Raw genomic sequence first — 24,935 nt, 5'->3', positions numbered from 1 at the left:
TAGGGTGTAGGCTGACGGTGGTAACTACATGAAAATGTAGAGAGGAATGAATCGTTGTGTCTAACATTATTTGGGCATTCACATGTGCTAAGCCTCTTATTATGCCCTTTGCATGTGTGACCTTATTTAATCCCCACAACAACTCTATGTATGAGAAATGTATCTATCTAACAACTATGAAAATTGTACTGCTCTTGTCACCTTTTTAGAGAGAAGGAAACCCAATCTTTTAAAGGTCACATAATTGGCTCAAGACTCCACGGTTAGTCAAGTGATGGGGCACGATCTGCACCCAAGCCATCTGAATCCAGACCCTGAGCTCCCAGCTATGAGACCAGGAGGAAATGGAGGTCCCACTTCTCTCTCCTGCCTTTACATCTTGCCTCCTTCACACCAAAAATTTTTAAAAAGCAGAAGTCGGGGAGTCTGGGTGGCTCAGTGGGTTGAGCCTCTGCCTTTGGCTCAGGTTGTGATCTCGGGGTCCTGGGATCGAGCCCCGCATCGGGCTCTCTGCTCAGCGGGGAGCCTGTTTCCCCCCCTCTCTCTGCCTGCCTCTCTGCCTACTTGTAATCTCTCTCTGTCAAATAAATAAAATAAAAATCTTTTTAAAAAAATAATAAAAAAATAAAAAGCAGAAGTCCAGACTAGTTCACTGAAAGAATAGATCCCAAAACTCTTTCAAACTCAGGAGGCTGGGGAGGGCACAAAAGAGAATAAAGGAAAGAACAGAAGTTAATCCCCACAACAACTCTATGTATGAGAAATGCATCTATGAGTTAATATACTCACTGGATTGGCCAATGGTCCATCCCCTTGACGAAGCAAGACTGATGCAAGTTTCTGCCCTACATCTACATGTATACTTTTGGTTAGTCAACTCCTGAGTAGCCTACCATGTGCCAATTCCAGTCACAACAGATGAGAGGGTTCCATGACAGACTTTTTTTTCCAGGCCTGTTACATGACACTGTAAGAGTTATAGGACATCTTTTTAAAAGTGAAAGAACTTAAAAACAAAACAAAACAGCTCAGAAGAATAAAGGGGTAGCAATTTGACTTTAAGGCCTTGTACTTAGCAAATCTAGTCAGTTGAAAAATATATCTCTAATACAAGGAAATCAGTGAATGACACTGTTGGAAAGAATTGAACTCACTATGAAGTACAAGCCCATTTCCTATGGAAAATGCAGTAATTTATTTCTTTAGCACCAGCCTTCCAGCACAGAATGCCACTGAACTGAATGTCTGGCCTTGAGTGGCTGCAGACTCTATGCAACAGAATATACACAAGCGAAGAGGAAACACACCGTCTAGAAAAAATACACAATTTCCTTTTACTTCCTCTTCTAAGTAGAACAGCTCTTCTTTAGGGACCGAGTCAGGAGGCTGTGACAGTTCACTCACTATACAGTATTTTTCATTCTCACAGCCTGTAAAATTTAGAAATCACCACCGTCAATGGGGATGACCCAGTTATTCCCAGAAAGCAAGGGCCTCCCCGATGGATGCCTCTCATGGGCTTCTTATCCAGCATGAAAATCAGATACCTGGAATCCATATCTCCAACGAGTAAGAACCCATTAAGGAGGGGCACCTGGGTGGCTCAGTGGGTTAAAGCCTCTGTCCTGAGATCGAGCCCGCAATTCTCAGCAGGGAGCCTGCTTCCTCCTCTCTCTCTGCCTGCCTCTCTGCCTACTTGTGATCTCTGTCTGTCAAATAAATAAAATCTTAAAAAAAAAAGCAATTAAGAAAAAAAAAAAACCCATATAATAGGTCCTTGGCTGAAACACTAGCTGTGTAAAGATGAATAGTGGGAAGAAAAGCCATAAAGATAGGTGGGTGTGAAAAACCTAAACTTAATAGAAACAGAGAGTAGAATGGTGGTTGCCAAGAATGGAGTGTGGGGGAAGTGAGGAAGTGTTGGTCAAAGGACACAAATTGTCAGTTATCGAGCCTGGGGATCTAGCATGCTGATTATAGTTAACAACACTGTGTTATATTCTTAAAAGTTGTTAAGAGAGTAGATCTGAAAGGGCCTCACCACAAAAAAAAGGAAATGGTAATTATGTGAGGTGACCTTAAACAAATGTTATGGCAGTAATCATTTTGCAATACATAAGTATCAAATCAATATTTCATATTCCTTCAGTCTACACAACGTTATATGTCAATGATCTCTCCGTGAAGCTGGGGGATGCAAGAGAGGCCACACTCTCGCGCCCCCTAACTTTCATTGTCTTGGCTTACAATTTATTTCATTTTAGCAACATTAATCTCGTGACTTCCAAGAACTTATCATTTTCTATAGAAAATATACTCTCATTAGTAAAAGTGAAAATAATTACTCTGAATCTTCCCAGGAAGGAGGGCTTAGGGACAGTGAGCAGAGGCTGCAGGGAGGCAGATTGAAGAATTTTCTAATTCCGAAAGTTCTGAGCTTTCTAAGAAGGAAGAGCAGCCTTAAGAGGTAGTGAGCTCCCTAACACTAAGGATCTCAAAGCAGTCCAGATGATTACCGCCTGGTGAGTAGATCTGGAGAGAATTCACATATTGACCAGAAGGTTGAATGAAATGCTCTTACTTTAAGGTTACATTGCAACGCTGAGATGTTTTTAATCTAAAGATCATCCCCGTTTCCTTGTGCTAAGAAATCTAATCCCAACACATGTTGAGCAGAGGAAAAAAAAAAATACAAGATGAATAAATTAAATGAAAGGCAATACCACAGTATAAATAGAAAGTGATGTAGAACTCTAGAGGAGAAAGGAATGGCATTCCAACAGGAAAATATAATATAGCAGAGCAGCAAAGACACTTAAAAAAGATGAAGCCTGGGGCGCCTGGGTGGTTCAGTGGGTTAAGCCTCTGCCTTCCACTCCAGTCATGATCTCAGGGTCCTGGGATCGAGCCCCGCATCAGGCTCTCTGCTCTGAGGGGAGCCTGCTTCCCCTTCTTTTTCTTCCTGCCTCTCTGCCTACTTGTGATCTCTCTCTCTCTCTCTCTGTCAAATAAATAAATAAATAAATCTTTAAAAAAAAGAAAAAAAAGATGAAGCCTGCAGGATAAATCAGGGAAGAGAAAAAAGGAAAGCAAAGGTCCCATTGCAGAGGATATGTCCTATTGAGGATGCCTTTATCTTTCTTGAGAAATGACTTTATTCATTTTTAAGGTTTTTCTCCTCTGTCAATGGGGCAAACAGATCAGAAGAACGCGGGTAGTGTGGCAGCAAAGGGAACAAGGTGGTAAAATGAGTGAAGCTCCTTGGTGAGCTCTGGATTTCTGGCCTCAAGGAGCTGCAGCATCGGTGTGCCTGTCGATCAAGAGCACCTGCCTAGAAGCCACAGTCATTCACGTCAGTCTGCAGGAATGACCACTAAGGGAAGCAACCATCTGAAACTAAAAACCTGGTTTCCTAAAAAACCCCTATAAGAAGAAAAAACACAAGCCACCTGGAAAATGAGATGTGTCCAAAGCAAAGCCATGAAGGAAACAACAAATAAAGAAAGAAAAAGAAAGAAAGAGAGAGAGAGAAAGAAAGGGAGGAAAGAAGGAAAACGTTACAAAGTTATCTCACACACATTTCATCTGAATTTTATCACCATTTCTAATCAACTTCCAAGGTTTCATAATAGCCTTTAACCTTAGTTACTCAACCCACGGAACAAGTCATCTCATTGTTACCCGGGTTTGAAGGAAGAGTGGAGACTCTTTTCATGTTGATAAGAGATAGAAAGAGGAGTCACTCCCAGGAAAGAAAAGCATTGTGAGTAAACTCCAATGGTAAAGGGCACGATAATTCGGTGCTTGCCTTAACCCTTTCAAACACCATGGAACCAGAAGTCAGAAATACATAGAAAACAAAAGTAATCTTCATTTAAAAAAAAGATAAACAGAAAATTTTCATTACTTAAAAAAAAAAAAAAAAAAACAGAAAATATATCTGATTACTCACCCATTTTCTAGGTCTGCCTCTTGGCCGTTTTTCTCCAGTGCCTTCTGCTTTCTGCAAAATGAAAAAGGAAGTCATATTGTTTCCTACCTGACATTATTTATAAGTGCTGCACCAAGGGACACATTCCAAGTAAGACTGTTCTGGTTTGCGATGAGGTATGGAGATTGCTTTAACAACCCCGTTCTCCTTGAAGGCTCATCTTCTCGTCGGAGTAGCTCCTCCTTCCCCAGTGTTTCATGGTATGATGCACAGAGACGTCTACTCATCTCTCACCCTCAAACACTCCCCCGGAATGATTTCCTCTGAAATGCATGAAAACCCTTTAAATAAGCCATTTCGCTTTTATTTCTATCCACAATTTTAAAAAAAATACTCCCACAGATCCATAATTGTATAAAAGAGTATTTTAGAAAAATAATGGCTCTTAACTGATTTTCTTTCCATATCACAGCTAAAGTTACAAAAATTAAAACTGATTTGTTGCTTTATAACTTACAAAGCACTTCTACCTACATTGCTAATCCAAGTTCCAAAGTAAGGAAGAATACATAGGCTTCTGAGTCAAATAAAATGAAACATTTGCATTCTTCTACATAGTTAACTTTTTGGGGGGGCAGTTCCTTGCCAAAAAGTCAAGTGTCAGTCAATTCATTGGAACAGAATGAGAGAGAGAGAGAGAGAAGTTGGCAAAATCATCCATGTGTGTCCCTGTGATGGAAACTAGAGGTGCCCCAAACCAGCAATTAATAAAAATGCAGATTATTACCATTAAGTCCCTATTCAACACAGACCTGACATGAATGTATTTCTAACTACCTTGAGAGTTTGTTTTATTGCTTCAGAGATTTTATCTGGTATTCCAGTTGTTTTTGCCTTTTGAATCAAATTTTAACATCATCTATAAAGTGATTTCCTTATGTTTACGACCCCTACTGCAATCCTTAAATACACCAAAACACACATACATACACACAACATACGTCTCCTATAAAAAAGCATGATTATACTTTTCAGAAAAAAGAGAAGTTAGTACACACTCTTCTATAGAAGAATTACCCCAAGGCTATATAAACACAAAAATACAGGTAACCTGGGCCAGCGTAACTTGTTTGGCATCGTGCTTTTGTTACCTAAGTTCATAGTCGGAAGGTGCTTGCTACGGTGATACTAAAATTACCTGTTAAAACTGTCTGCACTGCCAAGTGAGATTCTCCTCTTTCTCTTTTCAATCTGCCTTATAAAAAGAGATGGAGATAGATGATAGATAGATAGACAGACAGACAGACACAAAATAAGCCACAAGATTCCTCACAAATAGCATCTCCCTGTCCTGGCATTACTACGCAACAGGCCATAGGAATTAACCCAAGTTCTGTATGATTATGATACCATTAGTTCACATCTATTGAGCACATGTGTTATTTTCATCCTCAATCTTGACAACAGCCTTGTACAGTAGGTATTATCATTTAATTTTGCAGGTAAGCTACTAAGTTTTATAGAACAGAGGAAGGTCACACACAAAGGCGGTACAAGGCACGCAAGGGAGCCTGGGATTTGAGCCCAGTTCTGTTGGCTTGTAGAGACTGGCTTCCTCCCACTCCTAAGAGTACTACCTCCCCTTAGCATATGTGTATTCACTACCATACGGGAGACATTTCAGTCAACTAAAGTTGGGGCTGACTCAGCTAATTTCCCTGAACAGAAGGAAACCTGGTGGCCTTTAGAAGCTCAGCCTAACGGTCAGGTTTGGGCGTCGTGGATCATTTGTCACTTGTGAACGGACTGCACAGAAGAATCGTTTATTGTCGGGGTTAGTGGCACTCGCCTTACTTTTAGTTGTAAGGGCATGCATTAAATTAAATAGAAGCCAGGAGTGCCCAGTGAATCACACCCTCTTTCTGAATGCTGTCCTACGGAGAGGGAGTGGTCTAAAGAGAAGCACAGACTCTACTTTGGAAAGCTTGGACTCAAATCCTGGCTCTGCCATTTTAGCTTTATGACTTTGGGCAGGTCGCTTGAGAACCTTAATTTGGTTTCATGTATGAAATGGAGATAATGCCTCCTGGGAGGAGCCAAGTGCCCACCATAAATGAGCTGCTTAATAAGTGCTCTCTCACCCCAACAAGACGGAACCCTTCAAGGGACAGTTTTCCTTCTAGTTAGTCCGATCTCCAAGAATTCAGTCAATGCTAATATTCCTTTACACCCATCTGTCACCTTTCCAACGAAGCTTTTAAGAAACCCTTGGAAACCCCCAGAAACATAGTGAGTTCTAGGAGTACAAAATTCCCTAATACAGAAACATTGTCTAATTTAATCCTTGGGATCAACTGTGAGATTGCAGTTTATCCAGCAGTAAATTACACAAACATGGAAGACAGAAATCCTTTTTAATGGGCCCAGGGATGGTGGGTGGGGTTAAGAGGAGGCAGCTATTGACCTTCAAGGCTAAGGGGCCGCACCAAGCTTCCGTGGTTCAGTTGTTATGTTTCAGGGGCCACTAAGGGATCCAGGCATATCTAAAATCTGCTACAGAGAAGGTTGTTTTCTAAAAGGGTTTCGCTGCATTTCAAAGTCAGAGAAAGCAAATCTGTCCAAGAGAAAGCCCTGCAAATAAGAGGAGTTTAAAATGAGCATCTCATTGACAAAAAGCCCATTCAAAAATAAAATTCGCACCATTAACTTAAGGGCAAAATATCACAATTATCACTTGGATTTGTTAAAAGCAAACTCGCTCCTTGGTCTCCAGGCCAGTGTTATATGTAAACTGAAACCCTGTTCGGAGTCTACATCTAGGAGAAACACATTAGCTGTGCTGTGTGGTGTCGCTCTGGGAGGTTTTCATTGTTCTTTAAACCCACATTATTTAATCATTCTGATCAAACTTCACAAAGGCTGCAAAACAAGTTAAGATTTTAGTTTGTAAACCAGCAGAGATCCAGGGTTTTTATATGGAGAAAAGCACTGACTTTAACTTTTTCCCCTGTGTTTAATGCTCTTCAGAATATTACTTTTCAATAGGAGAAAAACAAAACATTTCAGGGGCTCCTTTTGCTTTTAATACATCAACATATACGATGTTGTGGGAGTATATATTTGGTTTCCCTTCTCCAGAGTGGAATTTGGTTCTATACGACGAACCCATGTATAATTGAGACAGTAACTTGTTCTCAGTATTTAGAGTTTCCGGGGGTGGAGGGGTAAGGGGAGGGAAAAGAGGCTGTGAATTCTGCATTTGTAAAAACTGAAATTTCAGACTATGGCCACACGGTTTTACGATTTACCACATCATATCTTGTTAAAAGTGTTACTGATTCTTTGCTTATATTCCTGTTTTGCCTTTAAAAAAAAGTTTAGGTTCAGAACTGTTATGTTTAATTGTATAATATGGTTAGAAGCAAGTTCATGAGGGTTGAGAAGAATGTTAAGTGGGAAATGTAATTTTTTCTCTTTCTAAGAAGTCTGGTACTTCAGGCTCTTACATGTACTCCACATACATACACACACACACACACACAATTAATTGAAAAAGGAAATTCATTTAAAAATGCAACTCTTAAGCTTGGAAACAGTGCTTACATTAGCACCTGGTACATAAGGTGGCTCACACTCTTACTGAATGAAGAAGGAAAGAAAGAGAAACACTGGTGTTTGTGTCACGTGTGTCTTATTTCCTTCTTCCCATCAGAATTCTACAGCTTGGCAGGAGCTTTAGCAAGCACTTTGTCTAGACCCCTTACTGAACAAATAAAAAAAACTGGATGGGTTCTGATCTCCAAAGACATACAGCCCTGTGAGTTCTGGGGCCCAGAAGTCTGGGGGTATCAGCTGCAGGAGGCACCTATTTCGATTCCCTTTAAAAGCCTAAGAAAGAACTTCTCTCCAAAGGGTTTCTTGAAATCTAACTTCTGACATGCCTTTCAGGTTACTGGAGAGAACATAACCTACATTGTAGCAAATATTTTACAAAACATCGGACAGCGGACAGCCTATGGTAGTGGGAAGGTCCTAAGCTTTAGAGTGAGATTTGAATTCAAGGCCTTGGGCCACCATTTTCTAGCATTGAACATGAGACATGAGTCATGGTTTACATCCTGAAATCAGTTTTCTCATCTGTGAAATGAAGACCATAATACCTATGTCAGAGGATTTGCATAAAGTGACTGAGAAAAGCTCCCAGCACATGGTGGGTACTCAAGTGTAATTTCTTCTCTCCCTCCATATTTTAAAATGTTACCCTTAAAAAGAATACCTCCTTGAAATAAATAAATAAATTAGTTAAAAAAAAATACCTCCCAATTCTTGAGTGATTTTTCTGAGCATTCTCTTACTTAAATAGGACAGCAATTATGTACTCAGTGTCACAAAATGTGAGATCAAGCCAACTGCCCACGTTCATAAGTAGTGAAGCTGAGACCCAGTGTGATTTCAAGGCAATAAAGGGTCTGTTCTTCTGGGAGATATTTCATAGAAAATAAAGGAGCCATAGGCAGATTCAAAAAAAAAGAGAGACAAGAAAAACTTCTAGGGTGAAAATCAAATGAGTCGTTAAAAAATAAAACATTTCCAGGTTTCCTATAAAGACATGGAGAATTGCTGAGATTGGAAACCAAAAGAATTATCCAATTCTGACTTCTTGGTCAAATTTAGATAGCTACTAATTTTTGTTACTTTAATGCTCTCATCACATTTTATATGTACTGTGATAATGCATGAAAACCTTAACTCCCTCACCCCCAAATCAATCAGTGCCTCAGCACACAGATGGGGGTAGTGGGGTGGGAAAGCTAGAAAAATATCTGGGCAGAGTACCTTAGTTTGTTTTCAGGTATCTTTACAGATATATTTTTAAGATTAAGACCTGTAGACAACAGCGTCTGGAGCAAACTATTCAACGACTAGAAAGTCACATTTTATTTCTTTCAGCTGTCCTTTTAAACATACAAACAGTGCAAATCAATGCACACTGGCATCAAAACCAACTGGAATCATCGATCAGGCTAAGCACTAGGTACTTCTCATTTTACTTGATTGATAATCCAGCTCTGTGGGGTTCTAAAAGTTAAGTGCAACCATTTTCACTCTTTAAGAGAAGTTGCAAGTTTGTCATCCCTCCATACAAGTAAATTCTATCGTCCATTGTAGTTCATGCTAGTTTCACCCAAGGAAGCCCTTATTGTCAACTCTCATGTCATTATTTACACATGCCTGTCTTCACCTATACAAACATTAACTTAAAGCCAAGGCCAAAATGACAGGAAGAGCTATTTTCAAAGTTCAAGACTTTCCTCCTATCAACCATCGTGCTACCTTTTTTGTGATCAGAAGAATCAATAGCTATGATACAGGAGTTCACAGGGGTTACCTTCTGAGCAAAGTGCCCCCCTAGATTACCTTGAAGAAAAGACAGTGACTGTATTATTCCTCTAGAAATCAATCAGAAGATGCCATTCAAAACTGTTCCGTGTCCTAAAACAATAGACAACAAAGCCCTAGCCTAAACTAGAATCACTTTTCAACCTGTTTTTCCTGAGTAGAACAAAAATTCATAACTGGAAGTTTTAGGATCTAGGATAGTGAAGTTCATTGTTCTACCCTTGTGCCAAGCTAAGTGGTTCCAAGGTGAGCTCTGAAAACCACAGAGGGTGAGCTGACAAGATAGGCTGGAATGGCTTAACAGACATAAAAATCTCTTCAGCCTCCATCTAATTGATACTCAAGAAAGAACTAAAACACGATTGAATGCCAGTCTGGTATGTTCTACCTCCTTAGCAGAGTGGTTAGTCTGGACTCTGAGATAAAAATAGGCCAGGGTTGTGGATCAGTCAAAGCAATGAGGAGCTCTGGATGGTGAATTCAGAAGAGTGATAGCTTCCAGAAAATTAGAACTATGGGTTCCTTGAAGTAAAGTTACTTCATGAAAGAATCCAAATGTTTTTGAATTGCCCATATTTGGATCGTAATCTGTGATGACTCAAAAGCTTTGCCAGGTAGAATTTACTGATATATTAAGGTTTGGTCCTCCATAGCAAATGAAGTGGAAATAAAAGAAAAAGAGTCAATTGCTTAGGTAAATCAGCATAAAATATCAAGATAATGGAGACAACACTTGGGTTTTATTTAATTCCACCCATCTGGATACATGTGTCTAACTCAGATAGGGCCCTGAATCCCAGTGGAAATTACCATTCAAACACACAGGAATCAAACAAAATCCTACTACTCACACAGAAACCATAGGCTGGAACTGTATGACCATTTCCAACACCCATCCTTCCGTGACTTACCTAACAATGATGCCTTTGGTTACTCTCTTCAGTTGGGCCTATTAAATTCTTTAAAAAATCTCGACCTCACTCAACTTCCATGCTCTAACATTTCTCTGAAATGATGAATAAAGCCTACATTTTCTCATCATAAAATACCTGTGCTTGGTGTTAGTAATTATTTATGAAAAATCAACCACATTTCTAAGAATACAGTTAGAAAAAAGCACAAATTTGCCTTTATAGGGTCCAATCAACACCAGATCTTTTTTGTACAAGCAAATGGAAGATACAGATCGAATGTTTACTTGAGCACATTACTTGAAGTGTACATACACTTTACCTAGATATTTTACTTCTGCACCTTGCTCTCTAGCTCTGGTCATTCAACCTCAAGTCAAAAGAAGTTCAGGGGTGCCTGGGTGGCTCAGCGGGTTAAGCCTCTGCCTTGGGCTCAAGTCATGACCTCAGGGTCCTGGCATGGAACCCTGCTTAGGGCTCTCTGCTCAGCGGGAAGTCTGCTTCCCCCGCCCCAGTCTGCCTGCCTCTCTGCCTACTTGTGATCTCTGCCTGTCAAATAAATAAATAAATAAATAATCTTTTTAAAAAAAAAAAGGAAGTTCAAACAAACCTATGACTCTATGAAGTAGTGTTGTCTCACACCTGAGATCTTTTCATATGCCATTTCCTTCTATTAAAATGTAATTCAGTCTCAGAAAAAAAACATTTTTTGTCCTCAAAGTACCTGAATGAGAACTGCCTTGAGGCTTACAGAAGAACTTGACTTTGACCTTAAAAGCTGGAGAATGAGTGACAGCCCCTCCAGTATTCTCTCATGATTACAAAGCCACAGCAAAAACCCTAAACACAAAGGAGATTATATCTTTCTCTCCTCTAAAGAGGCAAAATGCAAAAATACAAAGTATTTCCATCCAGCACAAACATGAGGGAAACAAAACAAAACAAAACAAGAAATTGAGAGACAACTGGTCACAGGTATATCTCTAAACTAAAACATAAACTACAAGGACAAGACACACACACACACACACACACACACGCCAACAAATTATTTATTCAGGAAAACATTAACTTCTGATTTCCTTTATTAAGATAGCAATATGAAGCTGGTTCCGGGACAAATTTTGAGCCCTCATTTTGGACTTCTCAGGAAAGACTAAAATTGCTACCTAATGGTCATCCATGGGAATCTGTCATGATGGAGTGTAAGTAGATTAAAGAATCATTACCTTGTCTTCCAAAAGTTCTAAGCAGAACAAATTGTGCTTTTATAAATGTTTGTTTTATATATCACCCAAATCAATTTCATATTGAATAGGGCCTGAGATTTAAGTGCTTACTAATTGAGTAGTTGTCCACTTGGTCTTGCAACACTCAGTGTGCACTGTCAAGTTTCATATTGCTAATTTTCCAACAAGCAGTTTTGTTTTCAAATGCCCCAAGGCCAGTGACTGAGTCCAAACACAAACTTTGTAAGTAAAGAAACCCCAGCAGCAAGAAATTTTAAACACCCAACATCATCAGGACTTCAGTGTATGCTGCATCTCTTCTAATTTTCGAGTTCTGTTCTCCTATATACTTACCAGTTTTGTTTTGTATTTTTTCATTTTGATGGATCTCAGTTTGCACAAGAATACCCAATTTATTAATCATAGGAGACTTCCCACATCTACTCTGGTCACTCTAGCAGGGTATGATTATCTTACATGTTATGAACAATAGAACTTTTCCTGAAAAAGATTGCTTCTCAAAATCCTAACACACACACGTTTTGTCAGAATACAATATGTGTTTGATAAACAAATTTATGTTTGATAACCATGTTTACATAGGGTAGTAGCAAACTCAATAAACACCAATTTGAAAGTGAAAATACCTTAAGTTACACATGCCATGAACAATTCATCAATGTCATTCATTCTTTTGCAAAGTATTATCTTCTCCAAATGAAGCGTAATTTATAAAACTGAAGAAATACAACAGTGTTATGGACAAATATATTTGTTCATTTTTATTGGAAGGGACTTTTAGAACAGAGGTGTATGAAATAATTTTTTCTGGATGAATGGAAGATATCAGGGAAAGATTACTATGGGAAAAAGAAAATCTATTTCTGTTTTGGAAGTTGTAATAATGTATACATACACATGAAGAATTACCAGAAAGATGAGCGGCCCAGTAGAATCCTCTGTAAAGGCCTATTACTAAAACAACTAAAAATAAATCAAACCTTACTTGGGAGGAGATCAACTTTTTTGTTATTTTGCTTTAGGTAGTAAATTAGACACAAGTCTCAGCTTCCCTTGTGTCAATAAAGATTTTGTTAGTCAGTGGTAAACTTTTCAAAATGAAGAGAAGATAATGGAAACATCTCTTTAATCATTCAAAAAAAAAATGTGATATACTGAAATGTGAAAGAGGAGATTCATTTTCCTTTTCTTTGCCTAAAATTTTAAATCAGTTTTTTATGACAAGGTATGCAGATTTCTTCCTGGGAGATGCTATAATGATGCATTTTTCAGAGCAATTACATCAGAGTTTCAATGTTTGTTAGCTACCTACTAAGATATTCTTTTGCCATTTCATTAGAGTAAAACTAAGTTAGGCAAATCCCACACTTATGCAACATTTAAAAACTCCTTTGTTAAATTAGCCCCTTTCGGTTAATCGCATAAACCAGGTAAAAATATAACAAATAGGAAATACTCATATTAGAAATATGAAACAATATACTGTCAGTTCTAAATGACAAGGTAGATTAGAGTCACTTCAAAGTTTATGGATTAAATGTGAGTCATAATTAAATCTTCACTCTGTGAAGCAGTTATAATTAAATACAGTAGGAATCTGCTCCTTCCCTTCCGCTCTGTTCAAGATTATTAAAATAAAACAGACAAGAATTCATAGTTACTCCCTAAACCACTTTATATGTATCACTGGTTGCTCTAGCAGTTTAAAACACTGAAAACTATCACATCTAACATGGCTAGTGCCCACAGTCACAGAGAAAACCACACCAAACATTAGTCCCCAAAGATGATCTTATGGCCCTTTTTAACAGATACTGTACATGAGGTACTCCAATCCACTAAAAAAGAGTATAGAAAAATGTACTTCTGAATTTTGAGCCTTTGTTTTCAACTAATATACAACCCTACAAATAAAATACAGACACTTTTTCTGATTCCTTTAGAAAGCTAAAAAAAAAAGTGAGTTTTATATTCACCTTCGCTTCTTTGTACATGCATTGACCCTGAGATATTTCCTCTTTGCTAGCTCAAATACAACCAACATGAAGTTACATGAAACTGCAATTTACAATTTATAAATAAAAACACTGGAACTTATACTTGACTGGGGTCTAGCCTGCCCCAAAATACACAATAAATGAATCAAATACTTGTTTAAAAAAACTTCTCATTGTCCCATTTAGAGCACTGCTGTACCACCTGATGGATGGAGGCATTTTGAGAGATTATGATATACTACATTGCAAGTTTATTGTAAACAAACAGCATACTTTATCACCACATTTAAATCTGTAAAATTCATGAAAATTTTTTTCCTGTATCCCATAATTGGATTTACTTCTAATTATGATTTGGCAAAATACTTAACCTTATAAAAGGATTTGTTTTTGCAGTAATCATGTAAATAAGCAGAAAGTAAATCAATCTTTATTATTTTTGAAGGAAATTGCAAACAACACCAACAAGCAAATCCTACAGTTCTGACTTATTTTTAACTCTTTCACAAAGGGTGCAGATCTTAATTGTGTCTTTCTCCACTCCCCCTCCTCACCCTCCCAGCCCCGGTTTTGAGTTTCAAATTATTTGGTGATTGTTTATTTAAGAACAACACTGGAAGCATCTTCATAAAGTTTTTAGGTTAAGTAGTTATGCTTCGAAATCTGATTTTGCTTAGAAATAGTAAGGGTAGGAAATGAGTTTTGGGTTACCCAGTTGGGACAAATCCTTAAGTCTGGATCTAGAATGGGGAAATTACAGGGAAGTTCCTGTGGTCATGGAGAAAGTTGGGGGACTTAACTTGAGAAATCTCACCTTTTGAGCTGCTTTGGAGGGACTCTTGTTTTTGCTGCCTTTGGGTCTTCCCCTGGGTCTCTTAGGAGAGGGCTCACCGGTTGGCTCCTAAGTATAGGGGGGAAAAAATGCTGTTGTGGAAGAATGTCTGAAACAAATTGACCCTGACGCTATAGTTAGTTTCTGCATGTGCTGCTCAAAAAGACTGTTGCAACACATTCAGTAGGAACATAAATGGAATGATGATGGTACTGAGTTTACAGAAAGGGAAAATAACTATACTTTCAATCCAAGGGTTCAAAAAGGAAATTCTATTTTGCTTATGAAACTTAGGTTCTGTTTCAGCACTATAAAGGTAACAAAGACTGACAAGCCTGCATGTTCTAGAAAGAAAGTCACACAAGTTTAAGGTGTAAAATCTGAATGGTTATGTATTTGGCAACTTATAAATACTTCACAGGAATACTACTACCCATTGTACCAGCATTTCCAACAAAAGAAAGATGAAGCTAACATCATAAATGTTTCAACAATCTTCCCTATAGAAAAGATGGTTTTTAGTCATCTCTGTATATCCTCATTGTAGGTCAGTTATGACTCAACACATTGAGAGAAGTACTGGAGCAATTACCCAAGATCGTCAACTCAAAATAACTCCGTTCCCCCTAAAATTTCCAAATAATTATGGTAAATCTGTTGTGGGAGGTTTTGCTTGAATTATCTAGATAATTGCTTCAGTTCTCCACTTCCTTTTGGAGTTGGAGGCATGGTCTTGAGCCTAAATTTAAATGTTTTTTGATAAAAATAAACATTTTCCTCCAAAACTTGCTTTTGAGAAAACTCTTAGGGAGGGAGGAGACCGGAGAGAACTAAAAGAGGGAAAGAATGAGGGAGAATGGAAGTGTCTGGGAAGGAGAAATTGAAACTATCAATAGGGTTAGCAAAACTTTAAAGGGTTCCTATGCCAAGTAGTAAATGCTCTAGTGGTTAAGAGAATGCGATGATTAATATTCCAGATCCTAAATATTTATGCAGTGAATCATCAATTTACAGTTCTTTCAGATTCGGTGATTAAATGAGACCAATTAACTTGAAACGCATGAAAGTCTTCAATGAAAATCCGCATCCTATTTGGAGAATCTGGGGAAGGTTCTCTGCAAGCTTCTATGGGACCACTAGAGCCAGTGGGCACATCCGGAGCAAACACACCGGAGACGCATTTTTCTTTCTTTGTGAACTCTGCCTTAACTCCAAGGTAAAACCTCCAATCACCTCCCGATCCCACCGCAATTTCTTTCGGATACTTTTTTGGAGGTGGGGGACAAATCGAGCTAGAGAGAGCTGGGTGGCGGGTGGGAAACAAGAGCGGGGGCGGGGGGAAGGGCAGAGACTTCCTGGGAGGTGTAAAACAGGATCCTAACGCGGTTTAAAGTGTCGCCTGGGCAGAGCGGGAAAACTCAGGGGCCTCTAGATTGGCTTGTTTCCTTTGATGATTTCAAAAAAGGTACAACCCTTTCAGTTTTTCTAAAACGCTCTGGCAAGCAAACATTGTTCGATTTCCCCCCACCTTGCTCTCGGACAGCTTTTGGGACTCCAGGATTATTTTCTAATCGGCCTATTTGCGGTGAAGGCAGCGCTTTAAGGCTAAGGAAGGCAGGAGAAGTTTTAAAGCCCGCGGAAGCGGAGTTTAAATGTTCTCAATAGACATGTCCAGCTCCAGCCCTGGCCGCCAAGTCTTGGAAATTGCCGCGAACAAAACCCCCCGCTCTGGGCGCTGCGCGCAGCTCTGCAAGCGCCTGCTGCACGCTTAATTGGTTGCATCCGCAGACAAAACCCTCCACTCCGCGGGGTCTCGGGCGCCCCTCGATCTTCCCCTCCCAACCCCCAGCCGCTCGCCCAGAAGAAGTACTTTTAAAGTCTACAGCTCGGAGCGCGGGATCCAGGGGCAAAAGGGGGACCGGGGGCCTGGCGAGGAAGTGACCCAGCTACCGTGCACACTCTCGGACACTACTTTCCACCGCGCCCTCGGCCAAACGGGTGAATTCCGTCCCGTGAGGACCCAGGCTCCTCCGAACCCCCTTTCCTGGGACACCTCCGCGGCGGCGGACAGCCGAGCGGCCGCAGCGCCGCATTTAAAGAGCCCTAAAAGGACCGGGCGGGCCCGCGAGTTCTTTGTCGGGAGGAAGCGAGTCTCGGGCCACCGAGAACGTGGGGAGGGCGCCAAGGGGGCGGCGGCGGCGCGCCAGTCCCCAGCCCGCGAGCAGCCCCGGTTGGCGGGAGACACAGCCTCCGGCCCCCCGGACTTCAGCCCCTCCAACCCCGGCCCGCCGGAGCACCCCTGCGCCCCCGCACCTCCTTCCCGCCGCGCAGTTGTATAAAGCGGCTCGGAAAGTGCCCACCGAGCCCTGGGTTGCCGGATCCCGGCCGCTTCGTCACGCGGAGACATCGCGCCACTCGGGGCCATCGCGCCACTCGGGGCCGTGCACAATAGCGAAACTCCGAGGACGCGCTGCGCCCGACCCCACCTCCCGCCGCCTACCGCCGTTCCCCACCTCCCCGCCCCGAGGAGCGCGGGCGCCCCGGGGCTCAGCCGCGCTCTGGCGCCGAAGACTCCGCAGCCCGCCCCCACGGCCGGCCGGCAGCGCGCCGCCGCCGCCACCGGACTCCCGCGCTCTGGTGGCCGCGCGTCGCGGGGCCCTGGCAGAGGGACCGGAGGTGGGCTGCTGCCCCCACCCTGCCCGCGTACTGACTTGCTGCTGCTTCCTGGGTCGGCCGCGTCCTCTCTTCTGAGGCGCCGGGGCGGCAGGTTGTCCCTGGGCTGAAGTGGACGGCTGCCCGGCGCCTTCACCGCGTGCGCTCATCCTGCCTCCCGCCGCCGCCGCCGCCGCTACCGCTGCCGCCGCCGCCGCTTCGCCGCCGCCGCCCCGAATGTGCCGGGCACCTTTCGGGAGATCGGGCGGTAGGGCTGGAGGATGAGGCAGGGTGGGCGAGGAGCTGGCGCGCTGCGAGGGCTGCTGCTGCTCAGGCTGCCGCCGCTGCCACCATCAACACCGGACGTCCAGCGGCTGCCAAAAAGAGAGAAGAGGGGAGGAGGAGGAGGAGAAGGAGGCGCTGCTGGTGGCGGCGGCCGCGGTGGGTGGGTGCCGGAGGTGGAGGTGGAGGTGGAGGTAGCTAGAGGAGGAGGAGAGCGAAGGAAAGGGAAAAGACGGTTTGAAGCTGGGAGGCTCCCCTCTCGGTTTGGGATCAGGAGTTGCGGTCACCGGTAGCACTTCGGAAGCGGCTTGGAAATGGAAGAGACTTGGAGTGGATTGTGTCCCTTGAAATGTTAGGCGGGGAAAGAATTCCTCCTCCTCTTCCCCCCCGCTCCGCGCTCGCAGAGCAAGAAAGAGAAAGAGAGAGAAAACAAATCGCGCCTTGGGCAGTCAGAAAGCAGAAGGAGGATGGGGAGATTCTGCCGGGTTCGGGTCGGGCACAGGGCGCAGGCAAAAGGACGGAGCAGTGGGTGGCACCGCGCCTCCTCGGGTGGCGGGAGCAGGCGGCAGCGGCACCGGAGAGTCGGAGGGGGACGGGCCGCTCGCTCCTGCGTCCTGCACCAAGCGCGCTCTTCCCGGGCTGGAAGTTTTCTGAGTTCCTGCCCCAGGATTCAAGTGGGAAGAGTGTGTGTGTGTGCTTGGGGAGGGGGCGGCGGGGTTGGAGGGGGGGGGGAGTGCCCACCTCTAATCGTGGGCGGATAAATGGGAGGGGGCTGCGCAGGAGGAAAAGTATGAGGAGGAGGGAGGCCAGGCGGACCGCCGAGCCAAGGCGCCTGGCCGCGGGCCAGAGGCAGCGTTCGAAATACAACTGCCTCGGCGGCGGCGGCGCCCGGGTGCCACCCGAAGCTCCGCTCACGTGCTCCCGCCCGGCGGCGGGGTTAAAGGGACAGGCCGGGGATCCCGGGACGGCTCGCTGCCGGCCTCGTCCCGCCTGCCGCCCGAGGTCGCCGCTGGGCGGTTGTCCTAGTAAGGCGCGGGAATGCGACCGCCCCAGAGCCACGTTTAGGGGCCTGGCTTTTACCTGCACCTCCACGACGCGGAGCCAACACTCAGCAGGAAGCGTCTAGCTGCACGCGCGGCAGAGTTCTGGTTCCCTGTGAGTGGGAAGGAACCGAGGAAGAGCCGGAACCGGCCCCCGGCAGCCTTGCTTTGCCTGGGAATACCCTCATCACAGACTGCACGACCCCGAAGCGCGCGCACACACAGACACGCAGGCACTCAGCTCCACATATGCACACTCGTACAGGCACACACATGCACGCACATTCGCGGACACATGCACACGTGCAAACAACGTGCACACATGCACACGGAGCGCGCCGTCCTCTTCATTGAGTTTCCCCCCCCTCCGGGAAAGACTAGAGACGAAGCAAAATGTCCCCCACCTCGGGGCTGGTGCGACTTACCGGTGTTCCTACGCAGAGCAGAAGGGTTGCCCCACGCGGGAACCCCGTAGCTTCCTTAACACTAAAACTGCGCCAACTGTCCAACTCTCCCTGCAACTTACCCTGATTTAACCTTTTCCCTAGGAACTCCCTTTCTGCCAAGTCCTAATTTTATTGCCTGGGCTGTTTCTGAGTTATGTGAACACTGTAATGACCACAGTCCGTTTTAAAAAGGTGGAGTACATTTAAAAATGTACCTCTTTTCATCCTTGAATAACAAAAAACTCCGAAAAAATTAGGTTCAGATTTTCACACATCACGCCCCAAATTATTTTGGACCGATTCCAAAATAAAAACTTTCACCCGAGGGGGAAAAAAAATTTTTTTTTCTTCCCCAAAATACAGACCACCGTGGAATAAAAACGCCTACTTTACAGTCCTAAGGAGGGAGTTAGGCGCAGCCAGGTTCCGCTGTGCCTGTGGAGGAGGCGCGTGTTAATGTCTGCTTCGGCGCGGCGGCGCTGATTGGTCCGCGTTGCCATTTTAAATCCATTTTCAGCCGCCCTTTGCAGAGCTGGGACACTTAGCTGCACGTTGAGTGTCCTGCAGAAACCCGGGGTTTCTCCTGGGTCTGGGAACGCTTAGCTGTGATGCAGAGGGAGAGCCTCCTTCCCTCCGGATGGAGCCCAGCGGTTGCCTGCGGAGGGAGGGGGCTAACCGGAACCAAAGGTTTTCTGCCGGGGCTTGGCTGAAAGATGGTATCTTCATCAAAGGGATTGAAATTTCACGTACTAAGGATTGCAGTGACATTTCCTAACTGCCAAGTTTGCACATTTTTAATGTGATTGCATTTGCACTGTGGTGTGCTCATTTGACTTACACATACAAAAAGGGCTTCAGGTTTGTTTTTGTTTGCTTGCTTTTGCAAGAACTAGAGATAAAATTCTGAGGATAAATGTAGGAGAAATCACCGAGGATTTCAGCCAGCCAGTTTTATCCCGGGTTCCTTGTATCCTCCGATATTGCTTTCATATGCACAGAGGCTGGCAAGAAGAGGATTCCAAAATTTGATTTTTGCATTAATCCTTGACTCTAAGAAAAGCACCAAAAAATTGGGGGTGGGAGAAGGTCTGGCCACTCGTTTTCAGCCCACCGTCACTTTGCTATCAGATTATTTGACTCCTTTGGAACTTATAGCAAGGATATAAAACAAATATTGCATCAAATTTTACTTAAACCAGTTTTATGCATTTTAATTCCCAGACTATATTTAGTTTTTTCAGGTTTTTGTTTATTTTCTGTTAAGAGAGACATTAAAATTTGTTTTCATCCCTGAAGTTACTTGAGACTTTAAAAAATGGTGTCATATTCTTTTTATTAAGTTAAATGGTTATATTTTAAAGAATGGATATTTTTTCTACATCCACATTTGTGGTGTCCCCCGCCCCTCCAGTTTAAGTTGCTCAATTGTTTACTTCTCCTTCTTTATCTCACCGTATTTTACCCAACCATTCAGGGTTAAACTCTTATTTCTAATTTGAAACCTTCCCAAGATGGTTTCTGTTCCCCGTGAAACTATTTCTTTTCTTCTGCACCTACTATCAAACTGAACAATTAGCACTTTGGTTGCATATGTTAACAAGGTTTCTAATTATCTGTGATACATGATTTAGTGTTTGGATCAGGTCAGCTCATTAGTGGGTAGTAAAATCAATTCAGTGGACCCACCAAGATACTTTAAAAAAAGAGAACAATAGATAATATCACAGGAAAAAGTTCTGCTTTAGTTACATAGTTACATGCATGTAGAAGTTGTATTCAGATTCTTTTTTCCCGCCACTTTAATATTTTGGTAATTGATATTTATCTTAAAGTTCAGGGTCTCTTGGCACTGTCTTATCACATCTTAGCCAGTGTATTTCCTATTTTTGTGATATATGTAATACGGATGGCACCATAGATCCATAAAGATATGTAGTGAAGTCTCTTTCTTACCGTGGGTTGCAATGTTACCTGTTTAAATGCCACTAACTTCAACAGTTATGAGAGCTGGATTCCTTTACAACTCCACTAAGCCAGCTCTGCCATCTTTGGTAAATCATTTCCCCTCTCTTGTAGCTCAGTGTCCTCACTGCTAAAATGAAAAGTCAATATAATCTCTAAGGGTTCTTCCAGTTTTAACAGACCTCACAACATGTGTGATACCTTGTTCTCTAACTGGGTTTTGTTTATATGTAAATGATATGAAGATTCTATAGAGAGGGGTAGTATTTCTAACACCTCTTTTTAGCATCAGTTACGTGTAGATAGTGTTCAGTTCATAAAACACTTTTGGTATTTACTAATTTATTGCTATGACAAAGTTACTCTGAATAAGCTACTATTTTATAAGTGTATCCCAGGATGAGACAAGCAATATATGAATTAAAATATCTTAATGATTCTTTTGACGAAAGGAAGATGCATCTGTGATGAAAAGTTTGAAGTTCGCACATGGCACTTTATCACATTATATTGATACTTTAATACAGCCATAAATTAAGGAATAATTTAAAAATTTTCTCAGATTACAACAGATTGACTTAATCATGGATGTATTCCATATGTAATTAAACAGATTTATTATAACCAGATATTTTGAAAGTCAATCTATTGGGGGAGGGGTCACAGAAAAAAAATTAAAAATTATAATATTTAGTGAACAGAATGCATAGTATACACACACATATACATATATATGTATAGTATATGGAAGCTCGGTCTATAATACAAGGTAAACATATATTTCTGAAAAATATTTCCAGTGTTTTGATGTAGACTCATTTGCTCTGCTTAAACTCACAATTTTAGGGATTGTGTCTTTTTTAAGATTTTATTTATTTATTTGAGAGAGAGAGAGCATGAGAAGGGGCAGGGTCAGAGGGAGAAGCAGACTCTGCTGAGCAGGGACCTGATGATGGATTCAGTCCTGGGACTCCAGGATCATGACCTGAGCAGAAGGCTGTCGCTTAACCAACTAAGCCTCCACCCAGGCACCGGAGATTGTGTCTTTTAAAATAAGCTTAGTGTTTAACGAAATGTAGCAAAAAGAACCTCTAAGACTTTCCCTACATTATCACCAAAATAGGATATAGCTGCATAGTTAACATTTTGTTGGGGGGGTGGAGGGTGGGGAGGTGGACAGCTTTCTAGTCCCATAGAACAAGGATCACTAAACAAAATGAATTTGTCTACATATTCATTCAGTCACTCAACAAACGTATATTAAGTTGGTTTTGCACGAATCTCACCCATTGTCCTCTCAGGAAGGTCATTCATGTGGAACTGGAGAAAATCTCTTTTGAAACAGCTAGGTGCTCATTTAAAGTCTATTTACTATTATGTTAAGCTTTTCACTTACCCTTCACCTTACCCTTCACTTACCCTTACCTTATTTGTTCTCCTTTATCCCATCCATCGTTCATTCAACAAATATTAAGTACCTAATATGTGCTAGGATTCACAGAACACTGTTTTTGACAAAAGTCAAGGAAGCAGAAGTGGAATAGTTTTATTTCCATCTTTCATCTATTGACATTATACTGTCATCTCCAAATAATCTTTGTCGAGATATACTATCAAGGAACTTTGGACAGCAGAAGGAATATGGACTTTTAAATCAGATTTAGGTATAGAAGGTGTGGACTGCAGAATGTTAAAAAGGACCCCCGGTGTATACACTGTCATAATCTATGATGGAATACTCCTATGATAAGGTAATATTCCGTGGTACAGTTCACCTTAAGATAAAGAAATTATCCAGGTGAGCCTTACTTAAACATATGCATGCTTTTAAAGCAGAGCCCTATCACTAATTGATTTTAGGAGAGGAAGTTAGAGATTTGGGGCTTGAGAAGTATTTGACTCGCCATTGTTGGTTTGAACACAGAGACAACACGTGGCAAGGAATGTAGCTGAGGGCAGCCCCAGGCTACCAGCCAGCAAGGAAACAGGCACCTCTCCAGCAGAACCACAAGGAACTGAATTGTGCCAAAGAGAACAAGCTTGAAGTGGGATCTTCCCCAGAGCCTCCTGATGAGAACTCAGCTAGACCAACACCTTGATTTCAGCCTGGTGATATTCTCAGCAGAGAACTCAGTCATGTTATGTCTGACTTCTGACCTACAAAACTGTAACCTAATAAAGGGGTATTTTAATGGCATTTAAAGTCATTAAGTCTGTGCAACAATAGAGAACTGGTAAAAAGGAGGATCTGGTCACATAAACTTCCCCTCGTTTTTCTATTTCATGTACTACTTCCAAAACACAATTACTCATATAGCTTGCCTGGAGATGTCCCAAGTGGTCCTACCACACCGACCAAGCCACCTGCTAAGTCTCTTTGGGCTTATAGTGAAGCAATCGCCAGCAGGAAAACACATCATCTTGCATTGTTTTCCATCCTTCTCTCTTCTCTCTCTCTCTCCCCCTCTGCCTTTCTCCCTTCCTCTTTTTTATTCTCCTCTTTCTCTATCTCAGTACCTTAGAATTCTTAAACCCATCATACTGTAGAGACATGGGGAAAGGTTACATATTTAGATAATTCCGGGCCTCCCCCCCCACCCCTGCCTCAAAATCACCCCAAACTGAGGTAAAATAGATCAGAGAGGAGAGATCCCTGCTGAGCCTTGCCCCAGTTGCAGATTTATGAATCAAGTAAATATTGTTTCTGTTCTTAAGCCATAATTTTGGGGTGGTTTGTTATGTAACAATAGAAATTGGCCCATCCTGTTTTCCCTAAATCTAGTCTCTTTTTATTTACCTCATCCCAATGAATAATCTTAAAGAAGTGATTTGCTTAGCTGGAAATCAGTCTTACCCAGGAATCACTCTAAATCCTTTCTCTTTCCACTTCAAGTGATCGCCAAGTCCCTCCAGTTCTGCCTTCTAAAGATTTCTTGAATCTGTCAACTCTCAATCTCCAATGTCATTACCTTAGTCTGAGCTCTCTCCAGTTCTGATTTGGATAACTCCTTTGTCTTTCTCTCTGGTCTCTTAGCCTTCAGTCTTATATTTAAAAAAACAAAAACGAAAAACATTCTCTACAATGCTTCTAGAAGAGTCTATTTTTTATCATTATACTTTTTTAAAATCACAAATGTAATTTGTCCTTCTAGACTTTATTTTTTTTAAGATTTATTTATTTATTTATTTATTTATTTCGGGGGGGATGGAGAGACTCTTCAAGCAGATTCCTCACTGAGCACGAAACCAACATGTGGCTAGAATCCCAGGACCCCTGAGATCATGACCTGAGCCAAAAACAAGAGTCAGATAGATGCATAACCAACTGAGCCACCCAGACTCCCCCTTTTAGACTTTAAATGTACTAATATAGGTTCATACAACACATTCTGTTCCAAGGCTTATTTTTATGCAAATAATATATCATGAATATTTTATGTCAACAAACTTCTTACAGCACCAGTTCTAATGGCTTTCTTTTATTCTACAGTAAAAAAAAAAAAAGTATATATACATACACACACACACACATATATATACACACATATCTATATCTGTGTATATATATGTATATGAATAAGATAGAGCACCTGGAATAAAGTAAGCATTTGATAAAAATTTTTATGACATCCTTGTGAAAAAATGAAGAAATATGGGTTGAATGTTGTGCATTCTTTTGTGCTGATGTCAACTTCAAAGATAGTCTCTTTATCAGCAGCCTGGAATAATTTTCAAATGTCCTTATATCCTGAAGATAGGAAAGAGAGCTAACTATTGATGCCCAAATTAAGATTCAAAAGATCTCAACAACTCATAACAGTTAAATTTCTGTCTACAACCTTGTTATAATCACTTATTATTTGTAGGATTTTTTTCTGGGGGGTGTCAAAGGTTTGCAAATTGCTTTGTGAACAAAAATAGTTTTATTATTTCCTTCCCAACCTCCATGCTTTTTATTCCTTTTCTTATCTTATTGCATTAGCAATTCATCAATTACATTTCAGGTTTTCCTACCGCAGTAATGGTTCTGCAGTGGTTTATGCCCTGGCAAGTTGTGATTCTCTGTATTCATCTGTCTCTTCAATTTTGAGTCAGTGATTTACCCGATAATCCCATTTCTCTTATGTATCTAAAATTGTTTTCTCAGTTTGTTCAACTCTTTACTTGGTAGGACAGAATAGTAATTTCTAAGTTTCTGACATCCAAGATTGGAACTTAAAAGTCCCACAACT

The 24,935-nt window shown here is 41.8% G+C and overlaps 1 protein-coding gene and 1 pseudogene across 3 annotated transcripts in view; one reads left to right on the top strand and one right to left on the bottom strand.

The window, feature by feature from the left end:
• HMGA2 (high mobility group AT-hook 2) overlaps positions 1-18,468 on the bottom strand; it is a 137,962-nt gene extending 119,494 nt beyond the window's left edge. For 2 of the 3 annotated variants that reach the window (XM_059186242.1, XM_059186244.1), the window contains exons 1-4: positions 17,997-18,313; positions 17,033-17,347; positions 14,304-14,390; positions 3,953-4,003 (exon numbers count right to left, since the gene is read on the bottom strand). In XM_059186242.1, coding sequence (XP_059042225.1) covers positions 3,953-4,003; positions 14,304-14,390; positions 17,033-17,143 — 249 coding nt within the window. In that variant the 5' untranslated portion in view covers positions 17,144-17,347; positions 17,997-18,313. Of the gene's footprint in view, positions 1-3,952; positions 4,004-14,303; positions 14,391-17,032; positions 17,348-17,996; positions 18,314-18,335 lie in introns of those variants that run through there. The other variant, XM_059186243.1, reaches the window with a different exon arrangement.
• Positions 17,255-24,935, top strand: part of LOC131839813 (metaxin-1-like) — a 30,908-nt pseudogene continuing 23,227 nt past the window's right edge.

Source organism: Mustela lutreola, chromosome 8 (genome assembly GCF_030435805.1).
Source record: "Mustela lutreola isolate mMusLut2 chromosome 8, mMusLut2.pri, whole genome shotgun sequence".
NCBI classification, from domain to species: domain Eukaryota; kingdom Metazoa; phylum Chordata; class Mammalia; order Carnivora; family Mustelidae; genus Mustela; species Mustela lutreola.
Note: the sequence above shows the minus strand (reverse complement) of the source record. Positions and strands in the feature narration are given on the sequence as shown.